At 47.9% G+C, this 13,465-nt stretch overlaps 5 protein-coding genes and 1 non-coding gene across 6 annotated transcripts; 4 read left to right on the forward strand and 2 right to left on the reverse strand.

The window, feature by feature from the left end:
• Positions 1-356: 356 nt before the first annotated feature.
• BABINDRAFT_71173 (uncharacterized protein) lies at positions 357-714 on the reverse strand. Its single transcript, XM_019132566.1, has one exon. The coding sequence runs from the start codon at positions 677-679 to the stop codon at positions 491-493; it is 189 nt and encodes a 62-aa protein (XP_018987703.1). The 5' UTR covers positions 680-714; the 3' UTR covers positions 357-490.
• A 108-nt stretch (positions 715-822) lies between these two features.
• Positions 823-2,856, forward strand: BABINDRAFT_158983 (uncharacterized protein). The gene has a single exon (XM_019127395.1). It carries the CDS (start codon positions 948-950, stop codon positions 2,685-2,687), a length of 1,740 nt encoding a protein of 579 aa, XP_018987704.1. The 5' UTR covers positions 823-947; the 3' UTR covers positions 2,688-2,856.
• Positions 2,857-4,554: 1,698 nt separating this feature from the next.
• BABINDRAFT_158984 (uncharacterized protein) lies at positions 4,555-7,226 on the forward strand. The gene has a single exon (XM_019127396.1). The coding sequence runs from the start codon at positions 4,996-4,998 to the stop codon at positions 7,066-7,068; it is 2,073 nt and encodes a 690-aa protein (XP_018987705.1). The 5' UTR covers positions 4,555-4,995; the 3' UTR covers positions 7,069-7,226.
• Positions 7,227-7,391: 165 nt separating this feature from the next.
• BABINDRAFT_t12 lies at positions 7,392-7,464 on the forward strand. The gene has a single exon. It is a non-coding gene; the product is annotated as a tRNA-Thr (tRNA).
• A 1,430-nt stretch (positions 7,465-8,894) lies between these two features.
• RET2 (coatomer subunit delta) lies at positions 8,895-10,383 on the forward strand. Its single transcript, XM_019127397.1, has one exon. The coding sequence runs from the start codon at positions 8,909-8,911 to the stop codon at positions 10,268-10,270; it is 1,362 nt and encodes a 453-aa protein (XP_018987706.1). The 5' UTR covers positions 8,895-8,908; the 3' UTR covers positions 10,271-10,383.
• A 720-nt stretch (positions 10,384-11,103) lies between these two features.
• On the reverse strand, positions 11,104-12,827 carry PDE1 (3',5'-cyclic-nucleotide phosphodiesterase PDE1). Its single transcript, XM_019127398.1, has one exon. The coding sequence runs from the start codon at positions 12,656-12,658 to the stop codon at positions 11,528-11,530; it is 1,131 nt and encodes a 376-aa protein (XP_018987707.1). The 5' UTR covers positions 12,659-12,827; the 3' UTR covers positions 11,104-11,527.
• Positions 12,828-13,465: the final 638 nt, after the last annotated feature.

The raw sequence follows: 13,465 nt of genomic DNA on the forward strand, positions 1-13,465 counted from the left end.
GTTCCGTTTCTGGATATCAACATATCTAGTGATTGACAAAAAACCAGGCAGGTGATAGATCTAAATACCTAAATCAATGCTGCTGCCAGCAATCCATGAAACATTAACTGGCAGTCTTGGCGTAGGGATGTTTAAATATAGCTACAATAATGGCACAGCTTCGCCAATGCTGCTTCTCGCGTAAACCCAACTACGTAGGTGTTATAAAAGTAGATCAAGACAGCAAGGTCTTAACCATTATACCATAACTCTCCGTGAGTCTGAGTAATACGATATCAGCGAGGACAGTGAGATTATTATTAAGACCCTGATTAACGTTTAGCGTACCACTCCGCGGGAACCCGGGCCCATACGCGGCTAGTACAGCTGAGCACCCGTACGTCAACGTTCTACGTATATATAAGGTACAGCCTCTTCCGAAACCAGTACACCCTTGCTTATCTCCTTCAAGTGCGTCCATACTACGCCGCTCTCTATGCCTAAAGCCGTACTAAAGCGACAGAAGTTCGCGAAACTCTAATCTAAATGCAGCTACTTTCCGTAAAATGTCGGCTTTAGGCAGCAGCTGCAGATATTTGTTCAGCCTCTTTGGATGCCTGCAGCACATTTGTAAGCGCGGCTCCCTTTTAGCTAAAGGCAGCATGGGTAGAAGGGCATAAGCCGCATGAACCATGCACATAGTGTTTTTATTGCTGTGTTTGGGGGAAATTTCACGTTTTCATGTTAGTTTCGGCCAAAATTCTTATCCCCTTTGCTTAGACCTCAAAAAAGAAAAAAAAAAAGACTCAGTCAATGTTACCAACATATATATAAACCTGTTCCCTCACTTGTCTATTTTAATTTCCGATACCTCCCTTCTTTTCATCTCCGCTATATTACTTACCCTTGGTTCTTTCTACCTACCATATACCCAGATATAAAGCTAATATATACCCTTTGCACACAAAATGCCGGATCATGAAAGTATCGGCCTGTCATCAAATGATAGTTACAAGAACTCTCCCCAAAACCCCATCACAACTTCGGATATAATGGCCAACGATACCGCCATCGACCGCGTCATGGACAAAGACCCAGTTGCTTTTGTGGGTGATCCTGAAAAGGGCCGTTTTTCCGGTGACGATATGGACCGTATCGAGTCTAATGACGAGGCTTCCAGAATGATGTCAAGAGCCTTGACCGGTTCCCAAGGCATCGAAGAAGCTGCTTTGGCGGATGAGGGTCCTTTGCCAGCTATGGGTAACGGTAAGCCATATCCTAAGCCCGTCGGCGACAGAGCTCCTTATGCTGTTGCCTTTGACGGTCCAAATGACCCTACCCACCCGCATAATTGGCCAACCAGGACGAAGGTTTTGTACAGTCTGACCATAGCTCTTGCTACTGTCAGTATCACCTTCGGTTCCGCTATGTTTTCAACTGCCACTGAGGTTATTTCTCGAAAATTCCACATTGGTGAGGTAACTGCCACCTTATCAACCTCGCTTTACGTTTTGGGTTTCGCCTCTGGCCCGATTATCTGGGCCCCATTGTCTGAGTTGTATGGTAGAAAGATTGTCTTGATCCCTTCGTGCTTTGGTTTCGTTTGTTTCAACTTTGCTGTCGGTACCGCCAGGGATATCCAGACTATTATGATCTGTAGATTCTTTGCTGGTTTCATTGGTGCTGCTCCAATGGTTGTTGTGCCCGCGGCCTTAGCCGATATGTTCAACGCCGAGTTCAGAGGTACTGCTATGAACTTGTTTTCCATGACTGTGTTTGGTGGTCCGTTATTGGCGCCAGTCATAGGTGGTTTCATCATGAAAAATTCCCACATGGGCTGGAGGTGGACATGTTACATTACTGGCTTGGTGGGTATCCTTTCTTTGCTCGGTATTGTATTCTTCTTGGAAGAAACCCATCATCCGTTAATTCTTGTCCAAAAGGCCCGGGTTTTGAGAAGAAGAACCGGAAACTGGGGGATTCATGCTCCACACGAGGAGTTTACTATCTCCTTTAAGGAGTTGGCCGAGAAAAACATTACCCGTCCGTTGATCATGTTGTTCACCGAGCCAATTTTGTTGTTTATCTCGATCTACAATGCCTTCATCTACGGGTTATTGTACTTGTTCTTGACAGCTTATCCATTGATCTTTGCGGGTGGATACGGCTTCGGTGCTGGTGAGGCTGAATTACCGTACGTTGGTATGTTGATCGGTATGTTTATCGGTGGTCTTATGTGCATGTGGTGGGAACAAAGATTCAAGGCAACCTTGGCAGCCAATGGTGGTAAGCCAATTCCAGAAGAGAGATTGCCTCCAATGATGGTTGGTTCTATTGTCTTTGCAGGTGGTATTTTCTGGTTGTGTTGGGCTGGTAACTACCCCGATAAGGTTCACTGGATCGTGCCAACCATCGGTGGTGCTCCAATCGGCTTCGGTTTGATCTCTATTTTCTTGCCTTGCATAAACTACTTGGTTGACTGTTACTTGATTTTCGCTGCCTCGGCCTTGGCTGGTAATACTTTCTTGAGATCTACCTTCGGTGCCGTCTTCCCGCTTTTTGCTACTCAGATGTTCAAGAGTATGGGTATTAACTGGGCCGGTACTTTGTTGGGCTGTGTTGCACTTGTCTTGGTTCCGGTTCCATTCTTGTTCTACAAATACGGCCCTCACTTCAGAGCTAGGTCGAAGTATGCCTTCCTTCTCTAGGTCCAAGAAAAAAGCAAACCTTTTGCATGGTTCAAACAGTCATAGAACGCGATTCGCCGCCCCCCTTAAATCTTACACATCGAAGTGTCTATGGCTTCCACTTTACTTCTTTAGCTTAATCTTTAATATGTATTTTTCATCCCAAAACACGCAATAAAGAGTATGCGACAACTGTTTAGTTCCACAGGGTTAATCAACCAGAATGAGGTATACTTAGGAGTGAACACAGCTAAGAGAGAATACTGTTTACTTTATAAGCAAGAGGGCGAAAAGGTCCTTATACGCTGTAAGGATAGCTGTGGTAAGCGTGTAGTCGTGTGGTAGGGATCGATACCCTATATAATGAGATCGATCCCTCCTCTATCCTATATACATTATAAGGCTAACCAGTATACTACTACTAAAGTAGACATCCCACCCATTAGGTAGAGATGTACCACAGATAGTCACTCTTGGATTTGAGTTAAGTCAGGGCCGATGATACGGACCTATAAGTATTAAAATATCGGTACACATGTTGTACACACCATACGTAAATATGCCTTTAGCGTACAGCTCATTACCGTACTTTTTTTTTCGAACGAGTTCCCTCTCATGTCCTCCCTCTTTTATTTGAGCCTTCTACGTCTAGCATCCAGCCCAGTCCTTTGGTTTAGTCTACCTCCTATACAGCAACCTAAAGCTCCATATAGTAAATAACCCCCATCGTCTCACGCCATATATATAGTGACTTATGCTTAAAGCTAACCTTTCGGAGGAATAAAAATAGTCTGCGTACGAAGCGGAGATAGGCGAAAGAGAGTCTACGGGCAACCTTGGCATACTACAGATAAACGCTTGTACCTGTACCCCGCACCCTTAATCACAGATTGCTCCGGGACTTTGGGACTCGTACCGTCAACTTTGGACACGGGTGGACCAGAATGCCTCCACAACCATCGCCGCATACTTTTTAGTTTTTTAAAGCGGTAGTGAATATATAAAGCATATATATGGTCGAACCGGAACTTACCAGTAAATACCAAAAGGCATTTGGAGGAACCGTGGATGTGATACCATCCGCAGCATGACCAGAGGCTTTTAAGCCACATAATGTGGCTTGTGGCGCATGTAGACAGGTGCAGCATGAGGAATTACCCCGCGTAAATATGCAATCGCCTATCACCGCTGCGTCAGAGGATTTAGCTACCCCTCAGTCAAACCGGCCAGACCATACTGGTACTCCTAGGGGCATACTGACTGCTACATTCTACCGCAGGACTTTATGTGGTGAATTCTACAGGTGAAGTAGTTGGTCCTCATATAGGGCCTATTCGGGATAAGCCTGCTAAGATGAGGCGACGACTTTTGTAAATTACAAAACGCCGTAGTATGATAGCACCTGGGAGGGGGAAAGGCCCCGGTTGGTAGACTAGGAAGGCTTACTTGTGCAGGAGATTTGCCGATACAAGTTGTTTATAATGAGGATGCCGCCTGATGCGGAAATTTTAAAGTGCTCCGAACTTCGGCCGCAGAGTAATGCGCTCGCACGTCGGCTCGGGGCATTCGGCACGGATGATCAGTCTGCAGCATTTTGCATGAAACGCGGCAGAATCTCAGCTGCTCTTCAGACAAATACACAGCAGGTGCCATGGGCCCTTAGGTGTTTTGATTTTATCGCGTGCTTTCTTCAGTTTTAATTTGCTATGTTCTGATCATTCATCCAGTTACTACGACATGGTGATGCTAGTCCTGACACACGTGGTAATAGCTAGGCCTTTTTGGCTGGGAATCAAGTGCAGGTTATTCGATTTTATTTCATGAGCAGCCTCTCCAAACTGTGTAAATTCTGCGAACGTTTCTTTTACCGGGAGTGCACATTAGATATGCGCAATCCGGCGCATAAATTTGACTTCCGCACCATAATCGCACCCGCCCGCGAGCATTGCTTAAGAACCCAAATCTGCTGCAGCCTGGATATGATGGCTGCACAAAAGTTCAGTTTCAAACGACAGACTACTTCGCCTTTCTTTCTCCATCAGCTCCAAACCTAACACCGAAAGGACGATAAAGCAACACAACTAATACCATTTTTTGTGTGTTTCCTTTGATTCTCCATCGATAAGTGCCACGCCCCCTTTCATCCTTCGATCCCGCGGAAGCTCACCCCTCATAGCCCCATTCTTGATTTGGCTCTTTCATGAACCCAGGTCATCTAGTTTAACCAAATAATAGCACTGACTGCTTCAATACCCCCTACTCTCTGGCTTTTTCCACGACAGGTCCTGTTCCCACAGCAGACACCGTCTTTCCCCGCCCCGTTGCATCCATGTTTTTGAACAGAATCAAAGTAGACAAAAGCTTGTCGCACTTAAAGGTAGACGCCTCGCTCCAGGTGCCGCTGAACCCCCAGCCGTGCACGAACTACTTGGCGGTGCAGGAGCAGAAGAGCCACTCCACCAGAAGCTTGCTCAAAAAGAAAAGCAGCCAGCTTTTGAACTTTGGGGGCTCTTCTGCCTCGCTCAAACCTCCAGTTCGCTCGCACATACTGTCCCAGGCCTCCAGCGTAGCCTCCAGCAGCTGGGATTTACGCAACCCGGGTAGCCCCTCCACGCCGGCGATGGAACGCACGCCCTCCCACACGTCTATGGCGTCGTTCTACACCACCGACGAAGACGCTCTTTACGATGTGTTCAACGTGATTGACCCAGTGCCGGCAGCTCCGCCCTCTTACAACGATTTACCGCCGGGCGGTATTCCAAAGTTCTGCATCTTTCCGCGCCACACCGAAGGCAGCGAAGCCTTGCCGTGCTATATACCTTCAGTGTACAAACTCTTTCGGACAGAGCGCAAGGTGGAGTGGATTTCTCCGTACGAGCCGTCCACCAGCAGAAGCTGGAAGGACTGCATCGTGGAGATCAACAACACTCAGCTCAATATCTACGGCTTGGTCGACCAGGTGAAGCACTTCAAATACGACTCAACTAAAATCTTTGGCGAGCGCGGCGACTTGCAGGACTACACCAGCCGCTATACCACCGACGAAGACTTACAGTTTATGATGTACTGCCAGAACTTCAAGGTGTTGGTGCCGTCTAACTTGCTCCGCTCCTACTCGTTGCAGCACGCAGTGGTCGGCTCCGCCAACGACTTCACCAAGCGCAAGAACTGCATGCGTGTGCGGGCCGAGACGGAGCAGTTTTTGTTCCACTTTAAGGCGTTGGAAGACATGATTGATTGTCACACCGCCATGTCAAATGCCCGTGACGTGTCGTTGGACTTGGCCCTTCGCGAGATGCCCAAGTACCGCACCGTTCCCAGGCGGAGAAGACGGGACCGCCGCGGCGGAACCAACTCCGGCACCGGGAACAGAAACAGGTCCTACTCCGACACCGAGTTGATACGAAGGAGCTTGAACGAGCGGTTCTTCAAGCGAGGCAACAGCGCGAGCTCCTTGCATACCTTGTCCATCAATAATCCGCTCAAGAACAAGTTGTTTAGCAGGATGTCGTTTAGCAGGTCCAAAGATCGCACGGCCTCCTCTCCGTCCTCTGTTGCTTCGTCTCCTGCCCCGCAGGACAGAGGTTACAGCACGCGTGGAAGTGCGACCCACTCCCGAATCAGTTCCTCTGCCCACTCCTCCATCACCGACATCATGTCTAGCAATGCCCCGCATACAGCTACCACCGAGTTGACCCCGCAGTCATCTTCAAATGAGAATGAGAGATTACTGCTTAACCGGAGTAGTGTGGAAGAGCAGGACGAGCAGGAGCGCCAACAGAACGACGAGTATCAAGAACTGCTGTTCGAAAACGAGAATCTTGACGACATGGACGAAGAGGACATCGACGATATTCACGATATTGCCGAGTCAGATGATGAAGACGAAACCAACGAAGGAGCCTCGGGGATGGTGGAAGTTGCCTCTGCACCAGTCACCAACTCACCTTCCTCCACCCATCTCCATCCGTTTATGTTCAACAACTTCTACGAAGACGACGGGGACCGTCGTGGCACCAACTGGAATTCCGATATCAAGTGGAGACCGTTGAAGAAGTTCTATCCACACTACAAGACGGTGAGAAACAAGGCACGTTGCTTAAACTTGTTACCCGTTGACGAGCAATGGGCCGGGAAGCCGGTGGTTTGTGCCACAATCACACCCAACTACATTGACTTCATCCAGAATATCAACTTCAACAAGTTTGGTTCGTCGCCATCACTGGTGTCTTTGTTCTCCAAGGGCTCCGCTATAAGGGGCGACTACCAGTCCCCCAGAAGTGGTAGCTCAGCTAGATTTTCTAGCAGAGACATTAATTCCAGTGTTAACAAGGCTGCGCGCATCCCAGAGCACTACACCAGACAGTACACGGTTAGCCCGGGCGGTCTAGTTCCTGCTTGATCCCATCTCATTATGTTTAATATGATTCTTTATTCTTTGGTTTTGGTTTCTTTTTGATTGTATTTTGTGTCTTCACTCATCTCACTTTATGATTAATTTCTAGATCGTTGATAGTTACCGGTCTGGGGACGCATGCAAATATAAACTATGTCTATACGGAAATGTAGCCGCATATGCTAGCTTCCTAGACCAGGGGTAGAGGTTAAAAGATTCGTTGAGTTTCTTCTATATACATCTTTAGAGCAGGTTTCTTTTTGCGATTGTCGATCAACGGCTAATTGCTATGGCCACAGATTAGCTAGAATTCTTCTTTTTCAGAGCTTGCCTCTATGGCCAAGTTGGTAAGGCACCTCACTAGTAATGAGGAGATCGTCAGTTCGAATCTGGCTGGAGGCATTTTTTAGTTTCATCTTGCCTATTGGTGTATTTAACAGCGATGGATATTTCAATGGGTTTGAGGAGGAGTGTCCGTGGCAGAAGACTTATGAGCTTAGATCTAGCCGTACATGTATTTAACACGTTGCCTGGAGACTATAGAGCAAAAGTCGCGAAATGAGCGTGTTGTGAGCGTTAGTGCTTGTTATGGAGCTTCGTTTAGTAAAAAAAACATGCTACTGTCCCTCCTATTGGAACTCTATTACTTAGTCTTCGATATTGGGATTGTAAACATACAACTCGATTCAAAATCTGACCTTCAGAATAGCCGTTCCAGAAACTATACTACCGTTTTGCTTCAATAGCAGCCTCAAATCTATATAAGCATTTAAAGTGAGAGTGCTTTACCCTATACCTGAGATTCAGATTTCTTTAGGTTTACTTAACTCCCCTTCTCCGTTGCCTTTCCACACTCTGAACCACTATGAGATTATTAACTATCGATTATAAAAAATGCGTGAATTATGATGATAAATTTCAATAATCGGCCCTTGAGTATATTTGTGCAATTGGTTTGGCGCGGCATGGATGATTCAGGTCATCACGCTCCTCAAAAACAGAGCTCAGTAAACCATACTGTTAATTAAATGACCTTGTAAAAAAAAGCATACGGAGTGATGTCAGGACTCCACTAGGCAGTTTAAATAATAATATAACTACAGAAAAGACTCTGGACTGACGTAAGTAAAAGTAAATGTGTCTGGATCGAATCGTATGCAAAACGGGGAGCCCCCTTCCGGCACGCCGACATGCGTCTTTGCCGTATGAAGCAATATCCGGATGACAACAAACTTTTAGCAACTTGTTAAGGAAAGGTGATAGTAAACGGTAACCGGATGAGATATAAGAGAATATAGATAGAAGCCTGGACAAGGATAGAGGTTAGTAAACGGCGTGTGTGACACACAGTAGAGCGATTGTGGTACAAGAGACAAAGCAAGACCAGTAAACGATAGCCGGTGATATATAGGAGACTATACACCAATGCATCGTAGTATAATAGAACTCTATCGCTAGTTATTTACCGTTTAATGTTAAATGCCACTAGGCTACTTTTCACCCTCCATTCAATCATATTGCTTTGTCCGAAATCCCAGGCTCTACGCTGTATGGAGGTTCCTTTGATTTTCGTCACGTGCCGCCCACCTCAGCGAAAGAACACGTCTTAAGACATTTCAAACAACCTGCTCTCCTCCCACTCTTCCCAATTCAATCATAAACCATGTCCATTTTAGCTGCATCTATCTGTACCCGTGGCGGCAAGGCGATTTTATCCAGACAGTTCCGCGACCTCAGCAAGGACCGTGTGACGGCGATGTTGCTGGCGTTCCCGGGCTTGTTGTCGGCGTCGAACAGCCAACACACCACGGTCGAGGACGGCAACGTCAGATATGTGTACCAGCCGATGGAGGAGTTGTACATTGTGCTCATCACCACGCGCCTGTCGAATATCTTGCAAGACATCGAGACGTTGCATCTCTTTGCGCAGACGGTGGCAGCGCTCGTAAGACAGATCGACGAGCGTGAGATCTTTGAGAACGCGTTTGAGATCTTGAGCGCGTTTGACGAGCTCGTCACGCTCGGTCACAAGGAGAACCTTTCGCTCTCACAGGTGCGGACGTTCTTGGAGATGGACTCCCACGAGGAGAAGATCCAGGAGATTATTGAGCGCAACAAGGAGTTGGAGGCGACCGAGGAGCGCAAACGCCGCGCCAAGGAGATTCAGCGCAAGGAATTGGCACGTCGTAATGAGCATGCACAGTTCGGCGCGGCTGCTAACAACACCTACAGCACGTACCAGGCGCCGCAATACACCCCACCGCCACTGACATATAGCCAAGCTCCTTCCTCTTCGCTCGCCAAACCGCATGCCCCACGCGGTAAGGGTTTGCAGTTGGGCAAGAAGACCAAACCGGTGTCCGAGTTTGCGCAGCCGTTGCTTGAGGTCGCACAGCCAGCCCCAGCGCAGGCTCCAGCCCCCGTCCAGGACTCGCCGGTGCCTGCCAAATCACACAACAACGGGATTCTCGTGACAATTAATGAAAAGGTGTCTGCGCAGATTACACGTGACGGGTCTGTTGTCAACTCCGAAGCCAAGGGGGACTTGCAGTTGCGCATTTGCGATGCAGCGTTGGCGCACTCGCGTCTCGTTCTTCGCGCGGACGGCGCGGCGCATGGTGTGCAATACAAGACGCATCCGAACGTGGACCGCGCCGCTTTCACGGGTTCCGGCGTGATTGCATTGAAGGACACGACCAAGCCGTTCCCGGCGAACGACCAGGCGTTAGGTGTGTTGAGATGGCGTGCCGTGGGCAAGGCCGACGACGCCACGCTCCTCCCGTTGACCGTGTCATGCTGGTTGGCGCCGAGCGAGGTTAGCGGCGCTATCGATGTGACGCTTGAGTACGAGTTGAACGGCGGGTTCCAGGGCGTGTTGCGCGACATTGCGTTTGTTGTACCGCTCGCGACCCACAATGTCAAGTTGCGCACCGAGCATGATGGCTTGGCCTATGACGTTAGCGAGAACGGTGTGCTGTTCAGCCTCACGGAAATAACCCCGGAAGACCCGCAGGGTGCGTTCGAGTTCACCATTGAGGCCGCTGATGATGACGAGTTGTTCCCAATGGAGCTTGCGTTCAACGTCGAAATGGACGGCTGTTTCGGCCGTGTCGCGGTGCAAGACATTGTGCGTGCCGACGCGGACGAGGAGTCCTTGCCATTTGACTTGGAAAGCAACATCGCCGCCGAGGCTTTCTACGTCGTGTAGTTTTTTTTATAGATAATTTACGTTTAGTCAGAATGGCACCCCAGGAATTGGCACGAAGTGCCAGGAATAGCTGAGGTTATGGTTGAGTGCAGAGAAGATAGGACGGAAAAAAGATTAATGTTTAGTTTTTGGAAAATACATATTCGCTGATCCATACCAAGAAGCAGTAGCCTTGTGCTATCACCTTTTCAGAGTAATGTCGTAAAAGGCCGGTGACGATCCGCAGTCTAACGTTAGATTCCATATAGTTTAGGTATCCTATAGTACATCGTATGCACAGGCCGGTGAATGATATCCAAATCCATAACTAAGGACATTGCACAATAGATTTTGCGTTAAACCTTAATGTTAGTGCGTACCGTGTCACAATCCTCACTTTCCGGCCCTTCTTGAATGGCGGGATAGTGTTGACGTTTCGCAGTATACAAAGGACCATGGCGCTTATTCTATGCTTTGACTGATTAAATATAATGTGCTTGAGCTGTAATACGCATATTATTACCATTAGAAGTATCATAGTATTGCTCTTTTCATAAATATTCTGCTTACCATATGGTATTGATGATCTAAGTTGTATTATAAGAGTCATTCCAATCGAGGCTTAGTGACTATGTATTCTCCAGGTCCCTAATGGGTGGATTATAAGTTTCGAACTCCAGTTTTAGAGCGGATATAGTTCTGCGTTTGTATCGGTACCATTATATTCCGCTATATCTAGATAACAAGCGTGCTAAATATCTAACCCTATAGCTATCGGGGATTGTTCATGCTTTGTCGCGTTTTTTAATAAATACTATGGCTGTGCTTTGCTTCTACAGCCCATATTCGTCGTCTCACGGGACCTCAACAGAATTGAAGGATTATTCGAGTGCTTCAACTATGGTTGGGGGCTTACAGCCTTTTATGCGACGCAGAATCCCCGACAATGATACCACTGGTTTCTTTACCAACCATTTATCTTCACTTCATCACCCCGCACGCTTCCGCCTTGCATGCTACTCCCTATACGTCTACGCCAGATACCCAATACACAGTGAATCTGTAGCAAAGGTGCCATTTAACTAGACAGAAGTCAAAGTCCATTATCTTCTTACCTCCGATAGGCGGACACCCTGACATAGTACCCGCCTCAGTATATAAGGCCACCGACTACCCTTCTCATGTAGATATCGCAGATAAAAAGTATTCACTTTTAGTTAGCTGACAGTATCTACTATTACCTACTAGATACACCACAGACTCTATATTATCAGCTCCTTATAGTAAGTAGGTGACCCCGGGGAATGCCACAGAAAAAACAATCCCCATGTTGTACCTTTTATTCAAAGCCTCTAGCTCGGACAAGATCTTTCTTCTGGGGTCGCTCGAAGTGAACAGCTCTTTGACATGGTAGATCAATATATTTAACCCCATCAAGGGCTGATTGCATCCGGGCTCGACCTGGCGGACACATCGCTCCAAGGTGAGAAGCTCCTGGATAAGGAAGTCGGGTGACAAATGACCGTACAAGTTGATACAAGCGGCCATACTGGGGGTGGAACATTCGATGATGATCGACTTCAACTTCCCGTCGCGAATCAACGGCGCAACGCCGGTCCACACGGCGAAGTTGCGCGGATGATCACTGTGCACGTCGGACTCGCAATCGCCAAAGACCAATAAATAACTGTCGGTGGTGTCCTTGAGGAGAAACGCGGTGCTGGTATAAACATCCTTGTCTCCGTTTGTTTTCCCGTGGGCTAGCTCGTAGGGAAGCACGGAGTAGTGCAGGTTTAGCGGGTACCACTTTTCGGGCTCCATTACGCTCATGGAGAGGAAGTCTCGTGCGAGGTCCGGCCAGATTACCCCGTTGAAGCAGTGTTTCTGGAGCGCTTCGGTGGTCTGACGCAAGCCGTGGATCCGCTTGCGGGGAATTCCGTAGTCGCAGAAGACCGGGGAGTTGATCACGAGGCCAGCTACGTGATCAAGATGCGGGTGGGTGACACAGTAGCACGAAAGCAAGCGCAAGAGCAGAGCTGCGTACTCGAGCGGTGCAAGCTCGCAGAGTTCCTGAAAAGGTGTTGTAGTGGGCACGTTAATATACTGCTTGAGCGGTAGTGAGTCGCGGTAAAAGTCCAATAGGAGGTTGGTCTGTGGCGAGTTTTGGAGATAGAAGTCACTGAACGGCATGTCTTTCAGCGTCTTCGGCTGCAACCGCTGGTGGTGCATGATGGCCTCGCCAATACCCGACAAGCTGGTCCCAGCGTCAATGGCAACCACGCTCTCGCAATCATTTGTCGCCAAGATTTCCGCATAGGAAAGGGAAGCTGGTTTGACAAGCAACGCGCAGGTCTTTCCGTCGATGGGGCCTCCGGAGGCACCCAAGACTGTCACTTCAAAAGATGACATAAAAGCTATTGGCGGGTGGGATCGGCGTCGGTGCAAAATCAGAATCTGGTGAGGCTAACGATGTAATCTATGCTGGGTTAAGATGAAGCAGTATAGTCAGGACTCGAGTGGAACGTAATCTCCTATTAAGCGAAACGGTAGCCGAGCAATGCAGATGTAGTGTCTGCTGCGCAAACAATGCTAAGGTTATCGAAGTGGCTTTTATTTCTTTTTTCGTAGAAAACTTCCCTCAAGGATCTTTTTAGAGCCCAAACTTTGTTTGGCGCAGGGAAGTTCGATGTCGGACGTCGCTGCGCGAATGGCTAGGCTAAGCAGATAGTCACGAAGAGGGGGAACGGGCTGCCGCGCGAGATTTAGATACTCGTGTATGCAGCCACGTGCCACCCCCACTTCTAGAAGCCTTCCTGATACAGATAAATATCGCGCTTTCAGAGGGTTTAGTAGAAGGGCCAGGGACTAAGATTGGAGTTAGAATATTAAAATATAAGGCTGTACCGATACTCCTAGTTTGAATGTCGAAAAAGAAAGGGGGTGACGGGACGTGTCAGATAATCTTTGGGGGAGTGCGAAAAGAAGCCGGACATGAGCGACTACTACAAAATTTCAATCTGTACATTCGCTAATGTAACACCGTAGAGGGCTCCGACATGAAATAAGGACTACTCTCCGTACTTTTCGGCAATCTGTACGTAAGCGTAGTGCACTAAAATATACCAGACGGAAGGGCTGAAATTTTGGTTTATTTACGGATTAATAGCAGGCCGTGTACTTTGTAGCATTAGCTATAAGGTGCTGTTACATAACCTT

The sequence above is a fragment of the Babjeviella inositovora genome (assembly GCF_001661335.1).
Source record: "Babjeviella inositovora NRRL Y-12698 unplaced genomic scaffold BABINscaffold_1, whole genome shotgun sequence".
Lineage (NCBI taxonomy): Eukaryota > Fungi > Ascomycota > Pichiomycetes > Serinales > Babjeviella > Babjeviella inositovora.

Excerpts from the sequence above, each read along its gene's own strand:
- BABINDRAFT_71173 (XM_019132566.1), bottom strand. The coding sequence starts at position 679 with ATGTGCATGGTTCATGCGGCTTATGCCCTTCTACCCATGCTGCCTTTA.
- BABINDRAFT_158983 (XM_019127395.1), top strand. The coding sequence starts at position 948 with ATGCCGGATCATGAAAGTATCGGCCTGTCATCAAATGATAGTTACAAG.
- BABINDRAFT_158984 (XM_019127396.1), top strand. The coding sequence starts at position 4,996 with ATGTTTTTGAACAGAATCAAAGTAGACAAAAGCTTGTCGCACTTAAAG.
- RET2 (XM_019127397.1), top strand. The coding sequence starts at position 8,909 with ATGGAGGAGTTGTACATTGTGCTCATCACCACGCGCCTGTCGAATATC.
- PDE1 (XM_019127398.1), bottom strand. The coding sequence starts at position 12,658 with ATGTCATCTTTTGAAGTGACAGTCTTGGGTGCCTCCGGAGGCCCCATC.